This window comes from Anthonomus grandis, chromosome 22 (assembly GCF_022605725.1).
Source record: "Anthonomus grandis grandis chromosome 22, icAntGran1.3, whole genome shotgun sequence".
Lineage (NCBI taxonomy): Eukaryota > Metazoa > Arthropoda > Insecta > Coleoptera > Curculionidae > Anthonomus > Anthonomus grandis.
Genome location: NC_065567.1, coordinates 16,211,725 through 16,227,666, shown reverse-complemented (window position 1 = coordinate 16,227,666; position 15,942 = coordinate 16,211,725). Strand labels below are relative to the sequence as shown.

At 30.5% G+C, this 15,942-nt stretch overlaps 2 protein-coding genes across 6 annotated transcripts in view; one reads left to right on the top strand and one right to left on the bottom strand.

The window, feature by feature from the left end:
* Positions 1–39: 39 nt before the first annotated feature.
* On the bottom strand, positions 40–6,183 carry LOC126748147 (uncharacterized). Its single transcript, XM_050457174.1, is given in 5 exon segments — positions 40–665; positions 894–1,050; positions 1,341–1,851; positions 5,996–6,018; positions 6,094–6,183. Coding segments are annotated over 5 exon segments (1,368 nt in total). The 3' UTR covers positions 40–78.
* The window catches only part of LOC126749184 (aspartyl/asparaginyl beta-hydroxylase), a 64,492-nt gene continuing 51,649 nt past the window's right edge, over positions 3,100–15,942 (top strand). For 2 of the 5 annotated variants that reach the window (XM_050458867.1, XM_050458865.1), the window contains exon 1: positions 3,106–3,229. The gene's annotated coding sequence lies outside the window, so the exon portion shown is untranslated. Of the gene's footprint in view, positions 3,230–15,942 lie in introns of all 5 variants that reach the window. The other 3 variants (XM_050458869.1, XM_050458866.1, XM_050458868.1) reach the window with 3 other exon arrangements.

The following is a 15,942-nucleotide window of genomic DNA, read 5'->3' as shown; positions in this document are numbered from 1 at the left end:
TTAAAGGGAAAAAAATTCTGAAAATATTCTTAAATGTATTTATTTCCTAAATATCACAAAATTTGAATTAAAATATGGTTAACATTCATCAAAAATTATGTCATCGTCTTCAGATTCTGCGTTAGTTTCTTTCTCTTTTGTCGCAGCTTTATTCTGATAAAGTGTGGCTGACGTCATAGTTCTCAACATTTTTTCACTACGATTAAATCTAAAACAGTTTTGTTCTAGATGAACTTTCTGGGAAGATAACATATGACCATTTAATGTATCCGTTATTATTCTATTTCTTGCATTAGTTTTTATTAAATTCACCTTTGAAAATTGCCTTTCACAACTGGCACTTGAATGCGGTAGTGACAGCACATTTAGTGCAAACTTGGACAAATCGGGGAATATGAATTCTCCACTAAAATCTTTTACCTGACTTAGTTTATAAAAAAACTCATCAACTTCCTTGGATTCCGGTAGATCTTCGTAAATTTGTAATTTTCTCCACTGGTCATCAGTTTTTTGTATTTGATGTGTGTTTTGAAGTTCACAAATTTGAGGTAAAGATTTCATCAGCGGTAAAAGTGTGGTCTCATTGCCCTTTTTGATACTATTTAAAGTTAAGATGGGCAACTTACTTAGCACAGGATCTTCGAAATTATACCGTTTTTTTATTCCTAGACAAGCAGTTATTAAAAAATTACGACAGCGTTAAAGAAAATCAATTTTAGCAGGTTCCTCTAAAGAATCTATATTCTGAAGAACCCCAATACCCAAATTCATATTTGTTATTCAAAGGAAATGTGCATCATCAGTTGGGTCAATTTTACCAATGTCTGTATTATTGACATAGTTTTGTTCCATAAAAGCTGATAAAAAATGTTTGTAACACATAACCCTCTTACTGTGTAAATTTAAAATTACCCCTTTTTCACTCTGAAAATATTTGTTAAGGTCGAAAAATTTAGGTAGAACCCTTTACAAAAAAATATAAAATATTTTTATCTCGAATTTATCAAGAGCAATATTTATTTTCTCGCTGGATATAAGACGATGTTCCAGCTAATTTGAAGTGAAAAACAATTTTAAAGGTTCCCACTGTTCTAGGATCCGCTTAACCACCTGCAGTAATGACAACCAACGAGTTTGGGCTGGTCTAAGTATCTTTTGTGGTTCAGTACTACAAAAGTCCTGAAATTCTCTGAACATTGCCTGTCGCTTAGCGCTGTTTTTAAAAAAACCGTAAATATTTCTGGCCAAGTCTCGCACACACAGGCTCACATATTCGGCTCACACATTCGGGGTAAATTTTTACACGCTTCACTTGCGCATAAATGCAAAGAATGGCATACACATTTCTGAAGCATTAATCCCGGGATATCGTTAGCTAATTTGTTTGCCACGGAGTTTTTACTACCAAACATGGTATTACAGCCGTCCGATGCAAAACCAATCATTATTTTAAGAGGAATACCATTTTGCGATAGGAGTGTTACTATTTCCTCATATAGCCTCTGGCTAGTAGCACCTTGATCCGCTTCCTCAGGTTCATCCCCAGAGAGAATTTGCAAAAGTTTCCAGAAAAGAGTATCAACTTTACAGATTTTAGGATGGAAAAATCTCACGCATATACATAAAGTGTTAACTGATGAACTGTCAGTAGATTCATCAATAATCAGACTGAATTTGGAGCCCTTTAAATAAGAGATTATTTCTTGTTCGGCACAGGCACCAATAACATTTTTAGAAACTTGAGTCGCTTTAAATCTTCCTAGTGACATTCCCTGAGCAATTTTCGAGTCAGGAAAACAACTTTTAATTAGATTTGTTAAATGATCAGCCGAATTAAATAGATATTGTGCTCTGTCAAAAATCCTGTTATTTTAATTTCGGCCACTTTGCCCTGAGTTTGCAAAGAACTCTCAGGTTTAATAAACAAAGAGGTTATTGTCGTCTTTGGAAAAGCTTTTCCGTTCTGAACATGCTTTGATGATTTAGCATGATTTTTAATAATGGTTAGTTCTGCAGTAAGCTCTAAATTACAAGGACGATACCTAGCCTTTTCATCTGAAAGTGCTATTTAAATATATGAGATTTTAGAGAAGGAAAAAACTTTATTATTGATAACAATTTACCATTACTTTTAATAAGCCAACCTTTAAACCTCGAGTCTTGTTCCCACTCCACTCGGTATTTTTGTTTTCGGTGCTTAAACTTTTGGGAACATTCGCCGCGTTTCAACTTTTTATATTCAGGAGTTGAACTCCTACTTTAACGTTCAGATTCGGAATCAGACATGGTTACTTCCTATTTTTTTTTAGTATAGTTTTTACACTAGTTTTAGATAAAATCAACGACAAATACAAAATCAACACCGCTCATAATTACCACAATCATGTGTGAAAGATGCAGGTAAACCTGTAAGCTGTAAGTAATTTACGACGAAAAATAAGAATGATAAAAAATAAGATTCGATATACTTTAGTTGTGTACGGCGCCGCGCCGCCCATAGCCGTTCATATATTTCGTAATATGTGCCATCCATTAGATAGGCAACCACAAACACTTATTAATGCACAGAACACTTATAAATTCCTACCTACCTAATACTATAGTATGTTAGTGACTAAATAAAATATTATTGGTAACAAAATATTACTATTGTATGAAGTAGGGTTTAATTATTTTTTTGAAAAAAAAAAAATAAAATTTAGTCAAAATTATCGTACAAAGTGGCATTATCGCATAAGTACTATCGTACATCGCAGAAGCATTGGTTTTATCGTACGAAATCGATAATTATCGTACATCTAGCAACACTGACTGTCACTAAAACGACGATTCTTCGTTCTGATTTCAACATGGCGGTAGATTTTTAAAATAGTAAATGCATTTAAACAATATAATATAAATAAAAAATATATTTTCAATTTATATTTACGTAAATTTTAGTCGTAAGTCAAGTATTTCAGTAATAAAATCTATATTATCAAAAGAATTTACATTTTATTTAAAAATAATATCAGTATCCCCCTATAGCGACTCAAATAAGTGGCAATATTTTGTATCATTCAGTGACAACATTTGCTATACAAACTGGCAACAATGGTTCCGCCTGGAACAAAAAGTGAGGTTAGAATCATACGTGCTTAGTATTTTTGTTTTGATTTTGATGATAGATAACATTTGGTTTTTTTTCCTTATTACTTTATTAGAATTAATGATGAACAAGGGGGGAAAGGTAAGTCGAGTAAGTTTTACATTTTATTATTTCTAGTGGATAGAAGAAGGTTGCAGTTTTATTCATTTATGCATAAAATAATCTAATGTTTAATTAAGTACCCATTTGTTTATATTTGTCTGGTGATCTCAGAACGGAAGTTAAGTAGGTTTTTCATTATTGTTACAATTTTATTACATTTGGTTAGTTTGATATGGCATTGCATATTTATTTATCTTTGCATTGTAATAATTCGTTAGTTTAAAAGAGAAACCTTGTTTTTAAATTTTAATGATTATTTATTTTATGTGAAGATCCAAGGTAATACTAATTAGGCAATTAGGGTATATTGCTTTTTCATTTAAAATTTATTTTATTTATAATAACAACTTTTTTACCTTTTAGAGGGAATGGAATATAGATTTTTCGAAATGTTATTAAGACCCTGATTTGCTGCAACAACCTAGAACTTATTTACTTTATTTAAATCTTGGTGAAATATAATTATTTATTGTATTACGAACCAACAAAGCCAAATGTCAGCAATAGATAACTTAGTCAAATGTAAATGTTTTTTCTTTGAAATTTACACAAATGACGTTTGAGTAATAAAATACAATTAATTTATGACCTGTGTTTCGACAATACTAAAATTCATGAAATGTAAATTTGTAACAGTTTTCCTCAATATATAGTCAGGGAGAACTTAATAAACCACTTAGACTGAATAGGTTAGTACACCTTGTTTTCTGTCATTACCATATTATGAAAAACTTTGATATACATGTATTCTAGGCATGAATTAATAAAAAAGTGCTAAAAATTTTATTCAATTAATATACATTGGATTTCTGCTCTGTAGAAAATATAGCAACACTTTTTTAAAGTGGGGCGAGACCTACCTAGCTTTTAGATATTCTTTCTGAAGGCCCAAACTAAATAAAATATTAAGAAAATAATCTAAATCTACACTATAGAAGATCTATTATTATGGTGGGTATACATATGTCCAAGTAAACCTTATAATTTTCTTTTATTCAGGTTTTTTTAGAGTAAACTTTATAGATGGTATTGCTATAAGTTATCATAGATAGAACTAAAGTATATCTATATTTTTGTAAAATTATGGAGATTTTAATCAAACATCAAGCAGCAGATCTTTAACTATTTTCTTAAAATCAGAAAAGCATGTAGACAGGTATAGCTTTTGGTGCTTCCCAGATATATTACAATTGAACAATCAATAATATTTGATTGAGATTGCTTGAATTGCCCCCGAAATCAACTTCAAATTAAAGATGACACATCAAATGGTTATAATAATTAATTTCTAATTTAAAACCAGTTTTGAAGGTCAAGATTGGTTAAAAACTGTACCTTTAAAAAATATATCTGACTTTTCGTTGCTATATAATAATGTTTTTAAATAGTAATAGATTAAAAAATTCCGCCTACTATTGTGGTGCTAGGAAAATACCCTCTCAAGAAAAACTTTTAAACAATAGAAAAAACATAAAAGGATCAAAAATTATGATCTCTGCGGATCTAGTTCCAGGAAAACTTAAGCTGTTCACTGAGGCAATGAAAGTATTTGAAAGGAAAGATGTTTATACCTTTGACGGAAATATTTGTGTTAAAATGAATGGCTTTAAGAAAAAAAAATAGTATAGATGAAAAAACTATGGTTTTTAGCATGGATGGAGCAAAGATGCTTTAGTTGTATTAGTCCATACCAAATAGTTTTTCATTTTTGAAACCTGTAAGTGAAGTGGAGCTTATAAAATATACATATCTCAGCACTAAAAATTTTTCGCTTGGCAAAGACAAAATCTCATCTATTTTTATAACATACATATTCACATTATAAAACCTTTATTGCATATAATAAATTTACTTTTTACAACTTTTTTATATACCATCGAACTGGAAAACCTCCATTATAACTCCTATTTTTAAAACAGAAAATAAGCAAGTTATGATCAATTATAGAACTGCATGAGTAATAAACAATTTTGCAAAAATTTTTGAAAAATGCCTAAAAAAGAGATTAGTTAGAAATAACTTTCATTTAAATTACATACAAAAAAATTTGGCAATTTTTAGGGACTTATCTAAAACTTTTGATACCGTCGGGCAAGATGTTTTATACCTAAGAGTTGAACAAAATAGAGTTCGCTATGGATCTCTTAATTTAAAAAAATCAATATAAAAACACTATTTAAAAAATCGAAATGAAGCTAATAAATGAAGTAAAAATTAATAAATACCTTTAAATAATGGGAAAGAAATCGGCTTACGTTTGATATACACTTAGAACTAGACGAACACGTTGCTTATTTAAATAAGGAAATTTAAAATCTAGTTTATAATTTTTCTTAAAGATATTTTAGGTAAATATCTAATTCAAAAATGTTGCTAATTTTATACGGATCCTTGGCGGAATCAATGCTTAGATATTGTATTATCGTTTGGACAGTTTATATATATAATTCTAATCTAAGAAAACTGTCTACTTGTCAAAATAATGATTTAAAAATTTCAAAAAAAAAAATTGAACATGAGCTTTAGATATTCTACCAACCTTTTGTTTTCTGAAAATAATATTTTAAATGTAAGTTTATATGTCAACTGCATAGTAAATTATACTTTAAAAATGGATCATTCTCTTATCAGTAGTATCAGAGATTCATAACCATTTAACCAGATTTTCTCTTCAAGGAAATATCATAGTTCCAATTATGTCGACTTCTTCTTGCCAACGATTGATCACTTGTCTTGGGCCCTTACTTTTTAACAGACATCCAGATGAGCTGAAACGACTAAAGACTAATGAAAAGAACTTCAAGAGGGCAATCAAGTATTTTCTGCTGAAAAACGCCACTTACTTTCGACACACGATTACCTAATCCTATTGACGTTTCGTACATGTGCACAGATTGTTCTTGTGTTGTGCTTTTATCTTCGTACTCCCGCATCTCCACCAAATGCGAAATTTCTTCCTATAATCCTTTTTTTTTAACATGTCTTTAATACTTTCTTAATATAAATCCAGTTTATGGCATCGAATTAAATTTGCGCTATATATTTATTGATGAACGTAATTTATGGTTTTCACACTGAATTGTTAAGATAATTGAGGCACTGATTTGTTTTGAAAGTTTTGAAATCGCGACGATAATTTAAACATACTTATTAAGTTATGTTAGAGTTAAAGAGTTATAATATAAAGGTTTATATATTCTATTTAAAGTATCTCCACATGTCAGTTTATAAGAATTACACAGTTCATAAAATAAAAAAATGCTTGCACATCAGAAGTCAATAATGTTCAATTTATCATTGAGTTTTTATAACTTAATTCTTATGTTTAGTATGATGTGTATTCAAGACTTATTTACAAACAATTTGAACAAAATTTACGTGAAATTGTCTCATAAACTCTAGGCACCTTTTAAAGTTACTCAACCCTCTTTCACGCCTTTAAAACATCAAACGTATTTTAAATGACCCCTTTAGGTTTTCAGTAAGGGGTGTTTTTTTTTTGAAATTTGACATTCGGTTGATATGCCACTGACAGACGTAGATATTAATGTGTGCCTTTTGACCACAATAGATTTTAATTGCATTCTTAATGCGTGTATAATTGTTATAAGGAATTATTAAACCCCGTTTTACAGTTGATGGTTACAGATTTTCCAAATGTATTCTTTTGTAATGCTGACGAGAGAGATTCTTATTGATGTTTTTCATTAGTTTTTTATTTTAATTACAAGGATAGAACGCAACTAGTACACGAGATGAAATGATCGTTTATTGAGATTCATTTGGATAAGTATGATTGTCAGTTGTTTAGTTACAGTTTCTCCAATTTTAAGTAAGCCTGCAGTAAGGACGACTTTTTGTTAAATTAATCGGTGCTGTCTAAAAAATTAATGACTGATGAGCAGAGAAATGATACAATACAACGCTAATAAGATGCAACAGGAGACGTTAATATTGATTTGATATTTGAATTCGGTCATTCATTGTCTACAGATTCTTGTTTGACGCACCTTGATCTTGTTGAATATTTTAAATCTCTTCTTTGAGGAAGCTAATGTTCTAGCTCTGATTCTCAGAATATCAGGTTTATCAGGTTTGGATGTTCCCTCTAAAGTTACCGTATCGGACAAAATTAAAGCAACTTTTAAAACATTTGCATAGATTGCTTATATTGAATTCCCTACAAAATGTTTTTTTAAAAATACGTTTGTTTGCCAGGCAAGAATGTTGTTTGTTAAATGTACAGTTTTTCAATTTAGTATTATCAATGAGTCAATATCGGCAAAGATCTTAACATAATTGAACACGTCATGTTAATTAAATAACCCAATATTGGAAACATCAAATTCTCAAGTTACTTAATCCGTTGTCCAACTGAGGGTTGTCTAATTTTCGAGTTCGGGCTCCCAAAGCAAAAATATTTAAAGTATTAAACTCCGCCATTTTTGTCACGTGCTGGTCTTAGAAACGGAAACAATTGAATGGATGGAGTCGCGTGCTGAACACGCGTCCATGACGTTACGGCCGGCTCAAAATCTTTTGTGGTGCATGGTACTTTGATATGCCAAGAACGAATTAGAGTGACTCATAAAACACAGCAAATAATAATTATTAATGCGACGCAGGATAGAGGATTGGTTTTTAACTAACCCTTAGATAATTTTAAATAGCCCCTATATATATGTTTTAAGATAAGGATTAATGTCTAGCTGGCTCAGATATTGCAATTTAGTTGTAATTGGTGCTTTACTGGTTAATATAGTAGCTGCACTGAACAAAAAAAGATATTTGAAATCAATTAATATTACTTGTCAGTTATTGAGAGATGACATGTATATATATAATAAACAGTTGTACAAACCTATACTTCTAGGTTAAGGTACGATTATTAAACCGATGAACAGTAATGAAATGGTGATTTTTTTTCAATAATTTTCACAGTAATGAAATTGGGGCGAAAATTCAGTGAAAAAACTTGGAAAACTTAGACTTCTCCTAATGCGTTTCTTAACTGCTAGACCACCGGACCACATCTAACAAGGCGTATTGGACCGGACAAAAATTACCCTCAAATCAGACTAACACTATTCCGAAATATAAATACACGCAATCCACCATACTATATATATACGTTTAATGATAATAAAGTTGTTTTAAAGCAAGTAATAAACAGATAGGGAGGTGAAAGTCACCTTTATTATTTGCCAAATTATTAAAAATTTATATAAATATTTTCTTTAAAATGTAAGTACTGCTTTAAATAATAAAATTACTTTTAAAATCGACTCTTGATTCGGGATTCAGCTAACGGTGCTATATAAAGGGTTTTCAAATAAGAGCTGTTATTTCGGAAGATGTCAAGTAGAAACTACTCCATTAATAAAATGGAACGATAGACGCTTCAACAACGCATTGAAACTGTTCAAATTTACTATAAAAATGATGAAAATTTGGCAGAGACTACTAGCATCTTTTCGGACCGCAATACAGAAATTTGAGGAGATATTCGAGCTGTTGGGACAACTTAATGATCGCTCAAGAACAGCCGAGAATATTTGTGCTGTAGCCGAAAGTGTTGCAGAAAACCCAGGTTTATCCATTCCTCATCGTTCTTTGGATTTAGGCATTCCACAAACGTCATTACACCGAATTTTGCATAAAGACTTGAGTCTTAAGGTTTATAAAGTTCAGTTAACACAAAAACTCAAGCCGGCCGGTCTTTGCTGATTGGGTCCTTGAAATACATGAAAATGATCCGGAATTCCATTGAAAAGTCATCTTGAGTGATGAGGCCCATTTCCATCTCGGTGGCTTCGTCAACAAGCAAAATTGTCGCATCTGGGGCTGGAAAAACCCAAGAGTTATTGTTAAAAAGCCTCTTTGTCCGGCGAGGAAATTGGACTTTTTCGAAAATGAGGTTGGAGCAACAGCTACAGTGAATGGATTGCACCATGGAGAGATGATTAATCGTTTTATATGGTAGGAATTGGATGGTATTGATCTGGAAGGAATGATCACAATTGTCCACCAAGATCTCGTGATTTAACACTTTTTCCTTTGAGGCCACGTGATACAGAAGATTCACGCCAACAGCCCAGCGGTAGCCATTTTGCGATTTGATTATTGAAAATTTCATGAAAATAATATGATCCTGTAGGTGTGGTCGTAGTGGTTATTTGGCTGATGTTATTTTCCATCCAGCTAATAAGCTGCATACCGTCCTCTTTATAATGTAATAAATACCCGATATACGAAGTTACTGTTTTAAATGTGCATGATTGTTTAGAACACGCCCACCCTAGTAGATGTAGTTGACCAGGAATGTTCCCGAATGACTAGAGTAGGAAAATGTACTATTTACAGGCTATTGCGGGAAGAAAGACCTTGATCAAGACACTAAACGTGCAGTTAGAAGAAAACTTCGTTCTATTTATTTCAAAAAAGAAATACCAACTTTGAACAAAATTTTAATGGAGCTTGGCCGAGACGATAGCATTTCTTTGATGAGCAGAAAACTCTTATGAATCACTCTAAAAGATATAGATTTTGCATAGGAAAAGCATAATCGAAAATCAGTTTTATTGGAAAATGATGAAATTAGAAAGAACTATCAAGGAGTACCGCAGGGAGCAAAAGAATTTTTTTTTATTTTGATGAAACTTGTCTTCTTAACGAAGGATATATTGTTCAAAACTTATGGTAAGATAAAAAGATAGCCAATGCCCGTCAATCACACATGGAACAAAACGGATATTAAGTTGCCACCAGGAAAAGTGAAGAGACTCATAATTACACATATTGGAAGTGAAGACGGTTTTAAAAGAAGGTTTGCTAAGTTTTGTGTCGTGCCGGACGGCAGATTGTCACGAGAATATGAATGCAGATGTTTTTAAGGCTTATTTTGGAGAAATATTAACATTTCTATCTAACTAACAAGAATATTGAGATTGACCCCAACATGATAAAAAAGAGATTCTAGCGTACATATTCACAAATCTCGCTACCAAAAATGTACTGTGAAGATATCGCTGAAAGACATAAAATTACTGTGCTGCGGTTACCGGCATATCATGGCGAATTAAATCTTATTAAATTAATTTGGACGCAAGTGAAAGACCTTAAAATACTATTTGACCAAGCCATTAAATAAGTGACTCCAGAAAATTGGCGAAAAGCATTCGAGCATGTCAATAAAGATGAGGAGAAAATGAGGGATCTGGACCACCTGAGTGAGCGATCAGGTGTCAGGTGGCAGCTCTTCATAAAATGACGAAAAATGCATCGTGTGATTAAAAACATAATGTGTATTATTATTTATATATTTTTTAAACTTTAAATAAAGTTATAATACTTTGTTTAATTTATAATATAGTACTCTGCCTGCATGCTTTTTCGTACTATTTTCAGTATTTTCCGACCTAAAATTGAGGAAACTTGGGCTGTACTATCTGCACTTCGCAAAAAGAAATAATTTCACAATGCAAACTATAGAAGTGGCATAAATTTTTGGAGAGTCACCTTATACCTCTTTCGCATACTTAATTCGGTTTTTTTACTCTCTACCATTTTGAAATGGACTATAGAAGCATTAAATTATCCTCAGTCGTTTTTTATTAAACCTTATTTATATATGTTTTTAAATCAACTTTTATTTCCTGGAAGGTCTTATTAATAGGGCAGGTACATTTTCAATTTTCTTTTATAATCCTACTGCTGATTGGACGAACAGCAGTAGGATTATAAAAGGCAATTTTAGGAGAACATTTTCCAGTCCAGGTGGTTATGTAGTAGAAGTCCTAAAAAAGTCACTCGATTTAAAATTTACAGAAATCCATACTATATTCGAGAGACATGATATGGAATAAGCGGGGGGTTATAATGGAATTTCACTAAATATACTCCAATGAGTTTACTTGAAAACCTTTTATGAAGGTACAGATTATGCATTTAAGTTGTACATTTGAGCGTAAAATTGTTTATTTGGAAAATTATATAAAATAGAAGAAGATAGAAGGCCATCTTGAGTCAGAGAATTTATTTTTATGCAATCATTTTAAATTAAAACGTCTTTGAATATTTATTACTGGCTTAAGAGAGGGGAAAATAGGTGTCAAATCCAGAAAGAAAGCAAGTTTTTAAACTTACACAACCGAATTGAATTAAAAAATGAAAACCTTCCGAACCAGTGACTTTTTGGGCACAAATATATATTTGATAAATGATTACATAAAATATTAGAAGAATTACACAATGCATATAAGCCAATTTTTTTATTTTTTATGTAAGTGTTATTTTTTAATTGGAACTCACATCTTTAAATAATAGATAAAGAATCGAAATCATCATACAGGGATATACTATTTTTAGAATGGTTCTCTCTATTTATAGGGGGAATCTCAAATAAAAATTTAAACTAAGTCACTTGTCTGTAGTAATTGTAAATAATTGTGCGTTTTAATTTTTTTTAGATCTTATTTTTCTACATCTCATGCATAAGACCTTAATATTAAGTTCTTTTAATTGATTATTTGATTTTTTAAATTATTTTATGAAAGTAAATAATTAATAACAATAAACATAAAATTTGAGTAGCTTAGCAAATTAAAAATAGATCTCAAGGACGCCATCATTTGAGTTTAAAAAAAATAGAAATAGATTTTTCCAAATTTTTCGTTTAATCTAATTTGTATTTTTTAATTTATCTATCTAAGTTCTATAAAAAGTAATTTATTTGTACTGGTGTTCCTTAAAGATATTTAATCAATCAAATATTATTAATCACTCTAAAACTAACGTTCAACTAAGTTATAAAATAGTTTTAATATGATTTTTTTTAATTAGGAACATTATTGCTTCTGACAAGAAACAAATCTAATTTATTTATTATTTCTTAATTTATTTTCAGTAGATGCACAAACATTTCCATACCGCATTGGAGTTTTAGTGAATTAATCCAAAAGTAAAACGCCAATATTTATGTTTTTAATGGAAACCATGCTTCGGACAAAGAAAAACCAGATCAAATTTAGTAAAAAATCAGAATTAAAAAAAAAATGTTTATTTCAAGAAAAATCAGTGGCGTAGTATTTTTTTCTCCAAAAATATTTTATGCAAAACTCATGAGAGAATGCGTCTTGATGCATAGAAGACATACAATTTTATAAAAATGTCTACAATATTATCTTAAGTTATTATTAATTTTTGTTTAAACTGGACCACCCTGTATCTCAAAGCTTCGAAGCTTTACGGCACAGATCCATAGGATTTTTTTTCAATCGGTCCAACATCATCCTTTTAAATTTTGACATATCTTTAAGGAAAACTCTGTATAGAAGCTTTAATAGCCTAAAACTTTAGACAGATTTTTTAGTAAATAATTAAATTGCATCTTATTAAAATCCAATCACCTCTTCGGACGCAATAAAGGTAAATACATAAATCATCACCCAATTACGTGCCAATACAAATATATAAAAGTACACCCAACCTGAATGAAATACAATGAAAGAGGTTTGAGTCTGAACCGAGAAATCGAAAATGAATCAATCATTAAATTATATGACAGGGTAAATGGGATAATTCAATATAAAATTTACTCCTCCACTTTAAATGTCGCGTCATTGATTAATCGGCTGATGATGATTGGTTTATTTTAACGAGTTATTCTTTTTGATCAACCCGATATACTAAAATCATTGTCCAATAATCATTTCTTATTACGCGGCACGTGCTTTGTATTTCCGGAAACAGATGTGAGTCCATTTCGGAGAAAGATTAAAATTGGCACCAAAATTGCAAATATTTTCGGTGTCAGATGATTATTGACTCTCATTCACGTCGTCAATAATAAAATTTATCAGAGCCGATACGCTAACCAGGAAGCAATCATTTTCTATGTCAAACAGACGTATGCGTGTTGACAAAAGCAATAAAATTGCATAATGACTTGCAAATCTCTGTATAAACACGAACTTATTCGTTGTTTATTGATTTGAAATGATCCTTTTGAACTACATACTAGTACGTGACAGAATGAATAATTTGGAAGCTTAAAAGTTAGGTAACAAGAACCAGGAAATATTCTCATTTTATGGGTTACGAGTCGTGAAGTTAATCCAAAATTGGCCCAGTATCAGAATTTATTTAATAATAAGCATTGTAATTTGTAGAATGAAAAACATATTACCGTTTATAAATAGATATGAATAATAAACATGATATTTTAAAAATATTAAGATTAATTAACAAAGAATTTATTCTAGAGTTTAATTCTAAACCTTATTTACCATTTAATCATATTATTTTATTTTACAAAATTTACGGATTAAATATCCCAATTTTACATTATTAAGATAAAACCAGTGCAAAAAAAAAAAGTTGCTCTGTCACAGTCTCGGAAAATAAGAGCTCTGAATACAATTTTAAATAAATGTCAGTCGCAATATTTCTTTGATCAAGAATATTCCTCATATAATAATAAATGTCTTATATTTCGTAAATTTACAATATTTTGTACAAATTTAATCATCTATCAAAGTAATTACCAGAAAAATAAGGCGCAGTCTAGCTAAAGGCAACTATTCTACTAAACCCCACTTATCCGGCTGATTCAAACTAAATAGTAACAAAAAGAAAAAAAACAACAAAAAATTAACAAAGAAAATACATACCACAAGAATTCATATCACAGGTTTAATAGATATTTTAACTTCAATTTAAAAGATTTTTCATTAAGTATTGTTAATTCAATAGGCAATGAATTGTATAGCTTAATGGCATTAAAAGTATACATTTTTGAAACATAGCAGTCCGATGATGAGGCATTGTTATCCTACTAGAGCATCTGATATCTCTGGCGTGATTATTGAAGCGTGTTTATATAAATTTAGATTTAGAGGCTAGTGGAAACGACAGGCTCAATAGAAAAGTCCTTAAAAAGTATGAGAAATGTGATAATATTTTCGTAATCCAAATACTATCTGTGAGCAGGTATTTTGTATTCTATGGACGTAGACGTTCGATTTTTTTGTATGTGAATGACGTCTAAGCACGGACCATAAATAAAATCACAATAATTGAAATTGGACAGGACCAGAGATTCACAAAGCATCCTGCTAACATGAAAATTAAGAATATGAGAACTTTCAATGATAAAAATTACTTTTAAATTAATAATCTTACATATTCACGAAATCTCAATTCGGTATCCAGAACAACACCCAAATTCTTTATACGTGTATCTTAGTAAGAGACACACCATCCAGGTTAATATCCATATTGATTTTAAGAAAATCTTTCTTAGGGTCAAATATATCAACATTAGACTTCAAAGGGTTAAGTTTAATGTTATGTTCAAAGGAGAGTTAATAAACAACAAGGGCCCCAGAATAGAACGTTGAGGCACTCCAGATAAGATCTTAACCTCATCAGAAAAATAATTTTTTAAAATCTATTTTGAAAATATGATCTAATGAGTTCGACCGACTGGTTCCGAAATCCTTAATATTTAAGTTTTGCTAATAATAGGTCAAGATTGATAATATCTATCGAATGCTTTCAAAAAGTCTAAAAGAACAAGTGCCGTTGATAAATTCGTATCTATTGAGGCCATTATGTCATCAGTGACGGTGGCAAGGGCAACTCCATTACTTAAGTCTTTTCTAAAGCCACATTGATTTTCTGGAATAATTTTATTTATATTATATATGCAATCAACTGTCGATATAAAACCCTTTCAAAAAATTTTGATAAAACTGGCAAAATACTAAAACACTAAAGTTCTGTGGAGTTTTTACTTTTGGTAAGGGTTTACCTATCGATATTTTCCACTGATTGGGAAAGTAATTTTGTTCTATACAGAAATTAATTCTGTGAGTTAAAACATCCAAAAATGGACTGCAGTACTTTAACATTTTGGCATTAATTCCATCAGCCCCTGAAGCATTGGAACCAATACTATGAATTATTTTATTAATTTCAGTAACAGAAGTTAAATTAAAAGAAAATTAAATTGCATTATTACAAATATTTTACTCATAGAAGCTTCTTTTCAAGAGCAATCAGAAGTATTTTGCAAAAATTCACTAAAAACTGTGCTTATATCATTAGGATCAATTAAATTATTTGGAACGTTTCTTATCGTCTTTCAAGTTTTTCTTCAAGGCATACATTATTTAAAATATGATCTTCTGTATGATCTAGCAATGTTGCATCCCTTTGCCTCATAAAAACTAATCAGTATAAAAAGCACAAGCATTAAAATTTGTATATGTAATTAGTTGAGGTATACATATAGGTATTATCTTTGTATTATTTAACTATTAGTGTGTGGAATTCAAATGCAATTCAGCAAATCGTAAAAGCCTATCCTGCACGCTCTCTATTCTATCTTTGTGGACTAAATTATCAATCCAAAGAACAAATCCCAGAATTTTTATCCCTATCAGACTAATCGCTGGTATATAATCCGAGAAGGTAAGCTTTTCATCAAATAAAACCCGAAGCTGGGTATATAGTGGGGAATATTAAAAAAACAGCTTCTTATAGAAAGCAAATACCTCTTTCTAATATTAATAAAAGATTTTTGCTCAGTTTGATCATTTCAAAAGTTTTAAAATAAATATCCTGTACATCCTTATTAAGTAGAGTTTTGTTAAGTCAAGCCTCACCTAAATATCATGAAAAATCAGTTA